This window comes from Bombina bombina, chromosome 2 (genome assembly GCF_027579735.1).
Source record: "Bombina bombina isolate aBomBom1 chromosome 2, aBomBom1.pri, whole genome shotgun sequence".
Classification (NCBI taxonomy): Eukaryota; Metazoa; Chordata; class Amphibia; order Anura; family Bombinatoridae; genus Bombina; species Bombina bombina.
This window is the reverse complement of record NC_069500.1, coordinates 1,356,703,418-1,356,718,443: the sequence shown is the minus strand read 5'-3', so window position 1 is coordinate 1,356,718,443 and position 15,026 is coordinate 1,356,703,418. Positions and strand designations below refer to the sequence as shown.

The 15,026-nt window shown below is 39.3% G+C and overlaps 1 protein-coding gene across 2 annotated transcripts in view; it reads left to right on the top strand.

Annotated features, from left to right (window-relative positions):
- Positions 1 to 13,441, top strand: part of RNF103 (ring finger protein 103) — a 152,060-nt gene extending 138,619 nt beyond the window's left edge. For both annotated transcript variants that reach the window (XM_053704281.1, XM_053704279.1), the window contains 4 exons: positions 7,237 to 7,416; positions 7,805 to 7,926; positions 8,073 to 8,187; positions 12,424 to 13,441. In XM_053704281.1, the coding sequence (XP_053560256.1) occupies positions 7,237 to 7,416; positions 7,805 to 7,926; positions 8,073 to 8,187; positions 12,424 to 12,557 (551 nt within the window). In that variant the 3' untranslated portion in view covers positions 12,558 to 13,441. The remainder of the gene's footprint in view (positions 1 to 7,236; positions 7,417 to 7,804; positions 7,927 to 8,072; positions 8,188 to 12,423) is intronic.
- Positions 13,442 to 15,026: the final 1,585 nt, after the last annotated feature.

The following is a 15,026-nucleotide window of genomic DNA, read 5'->3' as shown; positions in this document are numbered from 1 at the left end:
ACCACTAGAGGGTGTTAGTTCACGTGTGTCAAATAGATAACACTGTGCTCACGCACATGGAGTTCAGGTGAGCCAGCTCTGATTGGCTAAAATGGATGTCTGTCAAAAGAACTGAAATAAGGGGCAGTTTGCAGAGGATTACCTACAAGGTAATCACAGAGGTAAAAAGTGTATTTATATAAATGTGTTGGTTATGCAAAACTAGGGAGTGGATAATAAAGTAATTATCTATCTTTTTAAACAATAACAATTCTGGTGCAGACTGTCCCTTTAAGCCAATATTAACAAAAATTTGCTAATATTAAATTTATTTAATGTACAAATTATCATTAAGTTCATTTGTTACATTATGCAATTTTTTTCTTTCATGATTCAGATAGAGCAGCAACTTTCTAATTGACTCATATTATCAATTTTTCTTCATTCTCTTGCTATATTTATTTAAAAAGCAGGAATTTAAAGCTTAGGAGTCGGCCCATTTTAGGTTCAGCACCCTGGATAGTGCTTGCTTATTGGTGGCTACATTTAGCAAACCAATAAGCAAGCATAACCCAGGTTCTCAACCAAAAATGGGCCGACTCTTAAGCTTTACATTCCTGCTTTCTAAATAAAGATAGCAAGAGAATGAAGAAAAATTGATAATCGGAGTAAATTAGAAAGTTGCTTAAAATTACATGCTCTACTATCTGAATCATTAAAGAAAAAAATTGGGTTTAGTATCCCTTTAAGACAAGTAACTTTAAAAAGGTTATAATATTGCTAAGTATTACACTGCTGCTACCCAGCTACTTATAGGGGTAGATTTAGGCTGGATTTGATTTAAATCAAATCAATTTAAATCACATTTTAAATCACTAGTCAGACTCTATTTAAATCGTGGTTTTCTACATAAAGTTTCATTTTTAGAGTAATAACTTTTCAGATTATGTTTCCAGTTATATCAGAAAATTACTGATTTAGTTAAATGCCAATAGGAATACATAGATATTTATGAAATTATTTGGAGGTGAAATATCTTCAGTTTAATAGATTAATCATTAATATTTGATCATCTTGTCAACTGTATTTTAGTGAAAGGAGAAAGATAATCATTACCTTAATAACAATTGAAATAGTTTTATTTAAAGGGATATTAAAGAGTCTGTTTCATTGTTAAAAAACAAAACAAAAAAGCACTAATAATTTTTGATCAAATCATAATGTATTATTCATCTATTTAAATGGATTTGACCTTTTATTTATTGTTTACACTACATTTGTGCATTGTATTTTACTTCCTGTCACAGCCCTACAAGGAGGAGGAGGTCTTTGCAGGAAGGTTTATCTTAGCCTGATGTCATAAAACTTCTAGGCTAGTGAATAGATTAGATAACAGGGGGTCAGATTTGCTCATGCCCAGAACTGGCAGAATAAAAATGCATGTTTTGAAAATCCTCTGCTCTTAAAGGGACAGTCTAGTATGAATTAAACTTTCATTATTCAGATAGGACTTGTAATTTTAATCAACTTTCCAATTTACTTTTATCATCAAATTAGCTTTTTTCTCTTGGTATTCTTAGTTTAAACTAAACATAGGTAGGCTCATATGCTAATTTCTAAGCCTTTGAGGGCTGCCTCTTATCACATGCTTTTAAAATCTCTTTTCAACACAAAGACTAAAAGTACACGTGGGCCATATAGATAACACTGTGTTCATGCACAGGGGGTTATTTAAGAGTTAGCACAAAACAAATGCTAAATGGAAGACAATAGATAATAAACAGTCATAGTCATGTGATCAGGGGGCTGGAAGAAGGTTCCTAGATACAAGGTAATCACAGAGGTAAAAAGTATATTAATATAACTGTGTTGGTTATGCAAAACTGGGGAATGGGTAATAAAGGGATTATCTATCTTTTAAAACAATAACAATTCTATGGTAGACTGTCCCTTTAAAGGGACAGTCTACACCAGATTTGTTTTATTGTTTTAAAGATAGATAATCCCTTTATTACCCATTCCATAGTTTTGCTTAACCAACATGGTTATATTAATATACTTTTTAGCTCTGTGATCACCTTGTATCTAAGCCTCTGCAAACTGCCCCCTTATTTTTGTTATTTTGACAGACTTGCATTTTAGCCAATCAGTACTGGCTCCTAGGTAACTCCACGTGCGTGAGCACAATGTTATCTATATGACACACATGAACTAACGCCCTCTAGTGGTGAAAAACGTTCAAAATGCATTCAGATAAGGGCTTAGAAATTAGCATGAGCCTACCTAGGTTTAGCTTTCAACTAAGAATACCAAGAGAACAATGCAAATTGGTAATAAAAGTAAATTGGAAAGTTGTTTAACATTACATGCCCTATTTGAATAATGAAAGTTTATTTTGGACTAGACAGTCCCTTTAAAACACAGGGGGCAGGGGCTACAATGAGAATTTCTAAGTGCTAATTTTGCAAGAAAACAATTATTTGCTGTTTTTTAGACAATATTTTTCTTTTTATATTTACAGGGATTTAACATATCTGTTTTTACTAAATGAGCACTGTTTAATATCCCTTTAACTAAAGAATAAAATGTAGTACCTTTTAATAATAACAGTTTAGTTTGATTGAACTAAAATAATATTATAGTTTCACTTTCATTTTTACTGCTTGTCCCTCCGTCCTTACACTTAGATCATTGTGCAGATCAGATTACTCCAAATAATCTTCTATTCATTGAGGGTCCTGAAACGTAGTAAGGGGTTGATTCTGTGTAGAAAATGTACTTTTATTATCTAATTTGCTTTGTTCTCTTGATCCTTTGTTGCAAAGCATTCCCGAGTAGGCTCAAGAGTGGCAATGCACTACTAGGAGCTAGGTGCTGTTTCAACAAAGGATACTAATAGAATTAACAGAATTTGATAAAATAAGTAAATCTTAACATTTTTAAAATTGTATCCTCTATCTGAATCATTAAAGATACACTTTGGGTGTATGTCCCTTTTTAAAGTCTATTTTGCAACGTGAGGAACAGTCGTTATTTCTGCAGACTAATTTATAGTTTTGAGAACAACAAAACCAATAATATGTGATATCATCTAGATATAAAAATGCCCAAAATAATCTTGCGGAACTGGGAGAGCATGACATTGTGAATGGATTAAGGGAATTAACCAAAAGTTAAATGTTACAGGAATAAATATACAGCCTCATGCTACATACCGTATTTTCCGGCGTATAAGACGACCCCCTAGTTTTCCTGTTACAAATATAGGGTTTGTGCTATACTTGCCGTATAAGACTACCCCCTTACCCCCTCAATGAATGCAGCAAGCACACCAACTAGATGTATCACATTCACAGTAAGGATAGTACCTCTTAATGTCAAGGCATAGATATCATTAACCAGATCATGAGGGAAGGGTGTATCACACTGACTAGTATCGTAATATGAAATGTATACTTCAGATGTTGTAACTAGACTGCTATGTTCGGTAAGCCCAAGGTAATACAATAACCAGCTCTTAAATATGCGCAATATATATGAATAGCAACCTGCTCACCGTATGTTGATTCATACATTCAGGATTAGTTGCAAGGTCCGTGAGACAGCTGCGTCTGTAGAGGAGAATTTCCTGTGAGTGGTAACAGGAGCAGCGTGTTCGGCCACAGCTGATGACGTAGCCAGGTAGAGAAGGCGTCTCACTGAGAAGACGGAGCAAAGTACTGACAAGCGCTTCAGTCTGCAAGACAGCTGCAGCAGGAGGAGCTGAGAGGATGGAGAAGCCGGATTGGCGATAGGTAACACTCCCACAAGTGCAGGAGGAAAATTAATCCAGCGAGGAATGCTGGTAACAGGGAACTTAAATAAGGCAACGGGACAACCACAAATAAAGGGCCAGTAACAAAAATAAAAGGTACATAGGACCTGACAGCACCCGCCCAGTGCCTGCCTCTGTTTCAGTGGAGCCTGTACTCTGTAATAATAAGGCTTATAAAACGACACCCGGCGTATAAGACGACCCTTGACTTTTGAGAAGATTTTCAAGAGTTAAAAAGTTGTCTTATACGCCGGAAAATACGGTAATTAAAAATGAATCCTTGTTTCAGGGGGAATAACCTTTGGATTATATAGACAACTATCGTTAGATAGATTTTTTTTTTTCAGCAAAAAGCATTTAAAAAATCCTGAAATAAAACAAAAAACCCAAATATTTTTTATCCACCCTGGGTAGATTTATGAAGCTGCAGTGGCAGTTTTTTGGGGTATGTGGAGCAGGTTCACATATTTTAAGAAGCAGAAATGGCTTTTTCCCTGACATTCCCTTCTCTAGTGCAATTGTTTGCGCTGGAGCAAGGGTTGGCATTGCACAAGAAACCTCTTGTGCGTTGTTAAATTTCGTGGTGCGATGCAACATTGCGAGTGGCAGTTGCAGGCGGACAAGTTCACTACTTGCAAACCTGTCCGCCTGCAAGGATGGTAGAGTTTGCCCATAATGCCCCCTGGCTGGCAACATTTTCTGTGGAGAATACTGCTAAGTGCACAACCTACTATGATGTACTGGTTAAGTTTACAACCATTCACACAGTGAAAATGTAGCTTGTTCATGAGCTGTATCAGTTACTATTTATGCATATGAGATAACTCAACAGCTAAGTTGGTGTCCATGATTAAATAAGGGTATGTCATACTGTTGAAATGCTGCCCACTAGTGGATAGGGATAGTTCCTACAGCTGTATCCAAGCTATAGATAGATAGATAGTTGTGTGTGTATGTACAGTATGAGTTATCAGTTACTAGCTGCATTGAAAACAATCTGCATACAAAATAAACAATTTCAAAGCATTTAAAACTGCATTGCAAGTAAATTGCAATCTTACCTTTAAGGTTACATTTCCGTAGTGATGCACATCTGCTAGCTTCTAGAATAAAGCTCAAAGCCTAACACAAAAAGCCCTCATTAACCCTGTACCCTCCTATGGGGGCAATTTATCAAGCTGAGACGGACAGGGGCGCACATACACGCCCCTGTCCACTGCAGCTCGCCTCTGGCGGGCTGAATTCCCCTGGCGGAATTCAGCATTGCACACGAGCGCTATTTTGCACTCGCGTGCAATCCCGTCCCCTGCCTGCGCACAGCCATTCATGCTGTCGGACTAGACCGCGGAGATTGAATTTCGCCACTTTAGAAGATTAGGGAAGCAGCAGTCTGATGACCGCTGCTTGTTAAATACGGCATGCAGGTTCTCTTGTGAGAACCTGCAACCGTAGTAGGTCGAAAGGCTTGCGAAGCCTTTGATAAATCGACCCTTATATCTCTGTCCTTATCTGCAAATATTCTCAGATCCACTGCCGTGCTATGGGGGCGATTTATCAAGCTGAGGCGGACAGGGGGCATATACGCGCCCCTGTCCGTCGTAGCTCGCCTCTGTCGGTCTAAATTCTCCTAGAGGAATTCAGCATTGCACACGAGCGCTATTTTGCGCTCACGTGCAATCCCGACCCCTGTCCGCGCACAGCCAATCATGTGCGGGCAGGAGCTGTCAATCTTGCCGTTCGGAAAAGACCGGCGAGATTGAATTTCGCCAAACAAGAGGTGACGAAGAGGTTAGCAAACAGTGGTCTGATGACTGCTGCTTGTTAAATACGGCTCAAAGGCTGGCGAAAGCCTTTGGTAAATCGACCTCATTGTCTCTCCCCTTGTAAAAAAGCGATGGACTCTCCTGTACTAGAGGTTGACAAGGAGAATAGCTGTGTTTAGCTTGTATGTGCAGATTGATAAATCCAGTAAACCTGCTATTGTGGCACTTGCGCTAAGAATCACGTGATATTGTGCTAACATTGAATTGACACAAATAACCGTTTGCAGCCTCTACACACAAATGATGATTTATTTCTATTGAGCATGTATTAGGGTGTACTTATTGATGTGAAATACCAGGTGAGGCTGAAATCATATTTAACCCTTTAACCGCTGAGCTGTTTTGCAGTTTTTAGATGCTGCTCACATTTAGGCCCAACTGTAGGTCATTTTTCAGCAAGGAACACATCTATTATTTTATTTATTTATTTATTTTTAAGGAGACATAGCAAATTTCAAACAATCCCATTATTGTATTTATATATCATGACATGTAAGAAACCTGCAACAAAATGTGTGAAAAAAATATATGAATTTTTAATTAAAAATTGAATGAACATGGTTGTAAACAATAATGTGTGTTATCGCCGTATAAATTAGGGCCTTTCAATATAGTGATGTAACTTTGATCTGCACATGAGCTTTGATTCAAATAAATGGACTTTTATTCACACTAAGTTATCACAATTAAAATTGGAGTCATCACCTGGTTATTAAAACCTACTTTTTTCAATTTTATAATGTTTATTAAGATTTTTGACAAATAACATACATAGAGATAAAAGCAATACAAAATAATATACAGAGAGTATATTCTAATTTGTGGATATCTACTCAGCAGTGTCCATTGATTGAGGATCTGTGTCTCAGACTAATATCTGTAAAACGTAAACCTGTTAAAAACAGTACCTCGTCATTTAGCATGAGTATTACAAACAATGCATTGCTGTTATGCGTAACAATGTTCAACAACAAAAAAACAAAATAAACTAATGAATAACTAGTAACTAGTGTTACCAATCACTTGTTCGATTAAGAACTGCACTGTTCTAAGAAGCTCACTACAAATTTAAACATCTTTATTAAAACCTATTTGAAAGAAGGGCTTCTCGTCAAGGCATTTTTTGGTGGCCTGTTTTTTGGGTATATAAGTGTAAAGTATATTTAGTCAAGTGTATTGAGCTTAAGCTTTGAACACCAAGACTCACACCGTTGGAAACAGCAGGTCCATTACCCCATCCAGCCTCCTTAAGCCCTGTAGTCCTGCCCAGCTTTCCCAGAGTCCCCATGCGATATTTTGTAATCCATGCTTAAGGGGTTAAGAAAAGAACAAATCCAGAACAAGGGGTTATGATTTTGGGTAAGAGGGTAGTACGTTCAGGAATGAGTTGTGGAAATGCTTTTTATAGGCTGATTCATGAAATAGAGTTTCAGTAGTTATGAACCTAGAATATGCGGGATATGTGTAAGAAATTGGATCACCTGTTTAGTTTTGACCCCATTGCAATGCATATCAGCTCTCTATGACAGCCAACGGGGTTACTAATTAAAATGTACTGTATTGTTATGAGTAATAATTCTGCTTTATATTTATATCAACAGTTGTCTTTCTGTGCTGCAGATATCCAAAGGGAGCAAGAAAAAGTGAAGAGATCAATAAAAGACACAGCAAAGAAAGGCAACAGGGAGGCGTGTATCATTTTGGCTAAGGAAGTGATCCAGTCAAAAAAGGCAGTAAATAAACTATATGCATCAAAGGCCCATATGAACTCTGTGCTCATGAGTATGAAGAACCAGCTAGGTAGGTACTTAGATGTTTAGTTACTGAGTTATGCAGAGGTATAGATGACTTACAAATCTCAATCGTATCCGTACTGTTCCTCAGACAAGCCATGGTGTAAGCCCTGTGTGTACATTTGCAATATCTAGTCTATTATATTTGTTTAGGTTGCAGCTAACTGCACAATGTTTTACTTGCATTATAGCACCTTTTTGTTTATGTAGAAGTGTCCAAAGTCAGCTCTTGAGGGTCTCAAGCATGTCAGAATAACATAAACTGATCAATTAGTATCTGTTCCTGTAGAGAGATTCTGTAGGTCTTACCTGTTGGTGTCCTTCAACTACAAAACATGAGTCTTCTGCGTATATGGTGATAACAGGCGTTTCATTGCATGATTGTGTTTTCACAGCTGTACTTCGAGTTTCCGGCTCACTACAGAAGAGCACAGAGGTTATGAAAGCGATGCAAAACCTGGTCAAAATCCCAGAAATCCAGGCAACCATGAGGGATCTGTCCAAAGAAATGATGAAGGTAAGATTAGATGTAGTAATCAAGTAAAAAAGCAATTGTCAATCAAAGCAATGCATTAGTGACATGAATTGCTGCAATCCAATGTGAATATCCCTAGCACGTTTCTGTCAGTAGGAAAGACATACTTATTTTGGGACTTCTCTTAGGCTGGAATTATAGAAGAAATGCTGGAAGATACATTTGAGGGCATGGAAGATCAGGACGACATGGAGGAGCAAGCAGAGCAGGAAATTGATAGAATCCTGTTTGACATCACAGCAGGTAAGTTGACTCTTGTGCTTAAAGGGACATAAAACCCAATCATGTCCCTTTAAGCGAATTTGTTTAGTTAACAGTAAAGCTACAGTATATCCTAATAATAATTTGTTATTGCAAAGTGGTCATTCATTAATTCAAACCTTCATGAATGTTCCCTCTTCTGGGAACTGGAAATTTGGTATCTCCAAATACTCCCTAAAAGGGCTAATGCTTCAGATTTAGGGTGACTTGGCGTAAAGGGACATGGTACTCAAATACTAAATCGCTTGAAACTGATGCAGAATAAATGTAAAATGCAGACAAGAAAATATGACATAAACATATCTATGTAAAAAGGAAGATATTTTACCTCAAAATGTATTCAGCTCGCTAGAGTATGCGCTCTGTAAGCACTGCATGGTGAAAAAGAAAACCTCCAATCCGCATAATCAGTGCTGAGATTACACTTTGTTTTACTTTATCTTGTAGAATTTCACCATAATCTGTGAGATTTCATAGTAAACTTCTTTAAACTGAAGAGTTAAATAACATGACTATGCCTGTGTGCATGCAAGATGCATGCTCCCTTGTAAGCCCTGGGAAAAGCATCCTGATTGATTAAACCTTCAATGCGCATGACGAGGTGTTCTCATCATGCACATTGCTACCTGTAGGCGCATGACGAGGTGTTCTCATCATGCACATTGCTACCTGTAGGCGCATGACGAGGTGTTCTCATCATGCACATTGCTACCTGTAGGCGCATGACGAGGTGTTCTCATCATACACATTGCTACCTGTAGGCGCATGACGAGGTGTTCTCATCATGCACATTGCTACCTGTAGGCGCATGACGAGGTGTTCTCATCATGCACATTGCTACCTGTAGGCGCATGACGAGGTGTTCTCATCATGCACATTGCTACCTGTAGGCGCATGACGAGGTGTTCTCATCATGCACATTGCTACCTGTAGGCGCATAACGAGGTGTTCTCATCATACACATTGCTACCTGTAGGCGCATGACGAGGTGTTCTCATCATGCACATTGCTACCTGTAGGCGCATGACGAGGTGTTCTCATCATGCACATTGCTACCTGTAGGCGCATGACGAGGTGTTCTCATCATGCACATTGCTACCTGTAGGCGCATGACGAGGTGTTCTCATCATGCACATTGCTACCTGTAGGCTCATGACGAGGTGTTCTCATCATGCACATTGCTACCTGTAGGCGCATGACGAGGTGTTCTCATCATGCACATTGCTACCTGTAGGCGCATGACGAGGTGTTCTCATCATGCACATTGCTACCTGTAGGCGCATGACGAGGTGTTCTCATCATGCACATTGCTACCTGTAGGCGCATGACGAGGTGTTCTCATCATGCACATTGCTACCTGTAGGCGCATGACGAGGTGTTCTCATCATGCACATTGCTACCTGTAGGCGCATGACGAGGTGTTCTCATCATGCACATTGCTACCTGTAGGCGCATGACGAGGTGTTCTCATCATGCACATTGCTACCTGTAGGCGCATGACGAGGTGTTCTCATCATGCACATTGCTACCTGTAGGCGCATGACGAGGTGTTCTCATCATGCACATTGCTACCTGTAGGCGCATGACGAGGTGTTCTCATCATGCACATTGCTACCTGTAGGCGCATGACGAGGTGTTCTCATCATGCACATTGCTACCTGTAGGCGCATGACGAGGTGTTCTCATCATGCACATTGCTACCTGTAGGCGCATGACGAGGTGTTCTCATCATGCACATTGCTACCTGTAGGCGCATGACGAGGTGTTCTCATCATGCACATTGCTACCTGTAGGCGCATGACGAGGTGTTCTCATCATGCACATTGCTACCTGTAGGCGCATGACGAGGTGTTCTCATCATGCACATTGCTACCTGTAGGCGCATGACGAGGTGTTCTCATCATGCACATTGCTACCTGTAGGCGCATGACGAGGTGTTCTCATCATGCACATTGCTACCTGTAGGCGCATGACGAGGTGTTCTCATCATGCACATTGCTACCTGTAGGCGCATGACGAGGTGTTCTCATCATGCACATTGCTACCTGTAGGCGCATGACGAGGTGTTCTCATCATGCACATTGCTACCTGTAGGCGCATGACGAGGTGTTCTCATCATGCACATTGCTACCTGTGGGCGCATGACGAGGTGTTCTCATCATGCACATTGCTACCTGTGGGCGCATGACGAGGTGTTCTCATCATGCACATTGCTACCTGTGGGCGCATGACGAAGTGTTCTCATCATGCACATTGATACCTGTAGGCGCATGACGAGGTGTTCTCATCATGCACATTGATACCTGTAGGCGCATGACGAGGTGTTCTCATCATGCACATTGATACCTGTAGGCGCATGACGAGGTGTTCTCATCATGCACATAGATACCTGTAGGCGCATGACGAGGTGTTCTCATCATGCACATTGATACCTGTAGGCGCATGACGAGGTGTTCTCATCATGCACATTGATACCTGTAGGCGCATGACGAGGTGTTCTCATCATGCACATTGCTACCTGTAGGCGCATGACGAGGTGTTCTCATCATGCACATTGCTACCTGTAGGCGCATGACGAGGTGTTCTCATCATGCACATTGCTACCTGTAGGCGCATGACGAGGTGTTCTCATCATGCACATTGCTACCTGTAGGCGCATGACGAGGTGTTCTCATCATGCACATTGCTACCTGTAGGCGCATGACGAGGTGTTCTCATCATGCACATTGCTACCTGTAGGCGCATGACGAGGTGTTCTCATCATGCACATTGCTACCTGTAGGCGCATGACGAGGTGTTCTCATCATGCACATTGCTACCTGTAGGCACATTATACTGTATATATACAGTGTGTATGTGTGTGTATATATATATATATTTATTTAAAATGTTTGCTGCAGCTATCTCACATGCCAGGAATTATATATATTGCATAATGGCATATTGTGAATCTGCTGGGCCTGCTGAAAACAACAATATATAATGTGTGTGAGTCACTTGCTGAAATTTAACTTACAATAAGGTTTAAATGTAGGTAGCAAAAAAGCTCAAAATTGTCTCAGCACTGGGGTGAAAAAAGGGTTAAAGTTCCTTTGCACTATAATGCGGCTACTGAGGAAATTTTGAAGTAAAATATCTTTTATACATAGAGATTTACATTTTCTAGTTTTTTTTTATTTTTATACATAATATAATAATAATAATATGTCCCTTTTAAATTTGTAGTGTTGAGATATCAGTCATATTTAAAGTGATGGTAAATTCACCCCAACGGTTGCACATATTATGAAAGGTCTTCTCCTAACTAGCATATGCTTGTTTAGCACAAAAGTCAACTGTACTTTAATTTATCAGCGTTTTATTCACGCTATATTACCTCATCTAATGCAGCCTCTCACTACGATTTTCGTTTGGCTTATTGACTGGCAGCTGTTGTAGCCAATCGTAGCCTCACCATGCGCCCCATGTAAATGAATTAGCGCGCGCTCCCGTGCTTGGAACTCTGCCTATAATTTAAAATGCGCATGTGCGACCCTCTACGCTATTTGCACAACATAAACAGTGATGCTGATCACGTGAATTAAACGCTGATAAATTAAAGTACAGTTGACTTTTGTGCTAGTCAGGAGAAGACCTTTCATAATATGTTAAACTGTTGAGGTGAATTTACCATCACTTTAAAATCATGCATTATGGGGAAATATTACCTTAACAGGACATACGTTATAATTCCATTAGAGCATGTCATTTAGGACTATCGACCCTGCTCTACTGTGTGTTTAACCCCTGAAAAGGATTGACAATGTACTACTGAGAGCTAGCTGAGCACATCTGGTTAGCCAATGACGAGAGGCATGTATGTGCAGCCACCTATCAGCAGATAGCTCCCAGTAGTGCATTGTTGCTCCTGAGCCTACCTAGCTATGCTTTTCTCCAAAGGATATTGAAAATAACAATGCATATTAGATACTATAAGTATACTGTAAATTTGTTTAAAATTGCATTTATCTGAATCATAAAAGTTTAATTTTGACTTTACTGTCCCTTTTTAAAAACAAATTTAAAAAGTAATTCTTAACTCCAAGTGTTTTAAACTTTCTACAGAATCATTTCAACCATCTACTAATTTGTTTATATCATAGTTAAACCACTTGAAAGTGTCCCTTTAATATGGCCACAATGCATGAATTGAGCACGCTGTGTTTGTTTGTTTTTCAGGAGCCCTGGGCAAAGCTCCAAATAAAGTCACAGATGCGTTGCCCGAGCCTGAGTTGGAAGGGGCCGCTGCGTCATCAGATGTGGAGGAAGATTTGGATGCCATGCAGACGCGGCTTGCTGCTCTACGGAGCTAGGGTTGCATTATTCAGTTTCTCACTAGTTTTACATGTGAACTTTCTTTTGTGAGAGTACTTGGGGTTATATTTATCTGTCATTTGGAGGTGGCATATCCCTTACTCATGTCTCCCCCTGGTTCCTCTGGCTTACACCTTGTTTTAAAAGAAATGGTGGGGGGGTGTTATATCCTGATTGCACTATTTACTTCTCTTCCAGTAGGGTTCACATTCAGCACATTGTTCTGACTGGCAGCTGAGTATTTAGTCCAGTCTATGCCAATGAATTGCTGTACACTCATGACATGAAAATGTTCCTTACATTGTAAGCTGTAATGTGTAGCAAATCCTGTATACCAAATCTAATCAGCTTGCTCTGTGAGCATCTTTTTTACACTCGTCCACACGTCACCCTATGTAAGTGGCGCCCTGAATTGTCTGTGCTGTTCTCTCACACCAGTAAAATACAAATACATAACGGCCTTTTATTTACAGTTCCAAAGTCATGAAATGCAGCTTTATTATATTTCTTCATCTCCCTGCCAAGATTTGCAGTAAGCAGATTTCTCTACAAGAACACTACAGCTTCCACAAAAAGTGCTTTAAATCTTTTTCTTTTGTTTTTTTTTCTCTTTATTTTGCCACATGTAATTTATTCTGGATGGTGGCGTGACAATGCGTATCTAGTAGAAGCTTAGAGAACATTGTATAAATAACTTGGCTGTCTCATGATGACCCAAGTGTTTTTTTGTTTGAGAATATGGTTAGATTGTAAGAAAAAAACTGTTTGAAAGCCATGTTTAAGAGCCTGTATATAATCTGCATGAAGTATGGTATTTTTCTATGAGATGATATGGAAAAAAAATGCGGCACTGGAAATTTATTAAACAGTGTTTTTACACTTGTGTAGAAGTCCCCATTTTTTTGTTTCGGGATTTATTAGAAAGCTGCATTAGCTGATATGCAAAAAGAAAAATATTCTTTCTTTCATGTAATTAACAAGAGTCCATGAGCTAGTGACGTATGGGATATACATTCCTACCAGGAGGGGCAAAGTTTCCCAAACCTTAAAATGCCTATAAATACACCCCTCACCACACCCACAAATCAGTTTTACAAACTTTGCCTCCAAGGGAGGTGGTGAAGTAAGTTTGTGCTAGATTCTACGTTGATATGCGCTCCGCAGCAAGTTGGAGCCCGGTTTTCCTCTCAGCGTGCAGTGAATGTCAGAGGGATGTGAGGAGAGTATTGCCTATTGAATGCAGTGATCTCCTTCTACGGGGTCTATTTCATAAGGTTCTCTGTTATCGGTCGTAGAGATTCATCTCTTACCTCCCTTTTCAGATCGACGATATACTCTTATATTTACCATTTCCTCTACTGATTCTCGTTTCAGTACTGGTTTGGCTTTCTACAAACATGTAGATGAGTGTCCTGGGGTAAGTAAGTCTTATTTTCTGTGACACTCTAAGCTATGGTTGGGCACTTTATTTATAAAGTTCTAAATATATGTATTCAAACATTTATTTGCCTTGACTCAGAATGTTCAACTTTCCTTATTTCCAGACAGTCAGTTTCATATTTGGGATTATGCTTTAAATTATCATATTTTGTCTTACCTCAAAAATTTGACTTTTTTCCCTGTGGGCTGTTAGGCTCGCGGGGGCTGAAAATGCTTCATTTTATTGCGTCATTTTTGGCGCGGACTTTTTTGGCGCAAAAATTCTTTTCCGTTTCCGGCGTCATACGTGTCGCCGGAAGTTGCGTCATTTTTTGACGTTATTTTGCGCCAAAAATGTCGGCGTTCCGGATGTGGCGTCATTTTTGGCGCCAAAAGCATTTAGGCGCCAAATAATGTGGGCGTCTTATTTGGCGCCAAAAAATATGGGCGTCGCTTTTGTCTCCACATTATTTCAGTCTCATTTTTTATTTGCTTCTGGTTGCTAGAAGCTTGATGTTTGGCATTTTTTTCCCATTCCTGAAACTGTCTTATAAGGAATTTGATCTATTTTGCTTTATATGTTGTTTTTTCTCTTACATATTGCAAGATGTCTCACGTTGCATCTGAGCCAGAAGATACTACAGGAAAACCACTGCCTGCTGGATCTACCAAAGCTAAGTGTATCTGCTGTAAACTTTTGGTAGCTATTCCTCCAGCTGTTGTTTGTAATAATTGTCATGACAAACTTGTTAAAGCAGATAATATTTCCTTTAGTGATGTACCATTGCCTGTTGCAGTTCCCTCAACATCTAAGGTGCAGAATGTTCCTGATAACATAAGAGATTTTGTTTCTGAATCCATAAAGAAGGCTTTGTCTGTTATTTCTCCTTCTAGTAAACGTAAAAAGTCTTTTAAATCTTCTCTCTCTACAGATGAATTTTTAAATGAACACCATCATTCTGATTCTTTGGACTCTTCTGGTTCAGAGGATTCTGTCTCAGAGATTGATGCTGATAAATCTTCATATTTATTTAAGATGGAATTTATTC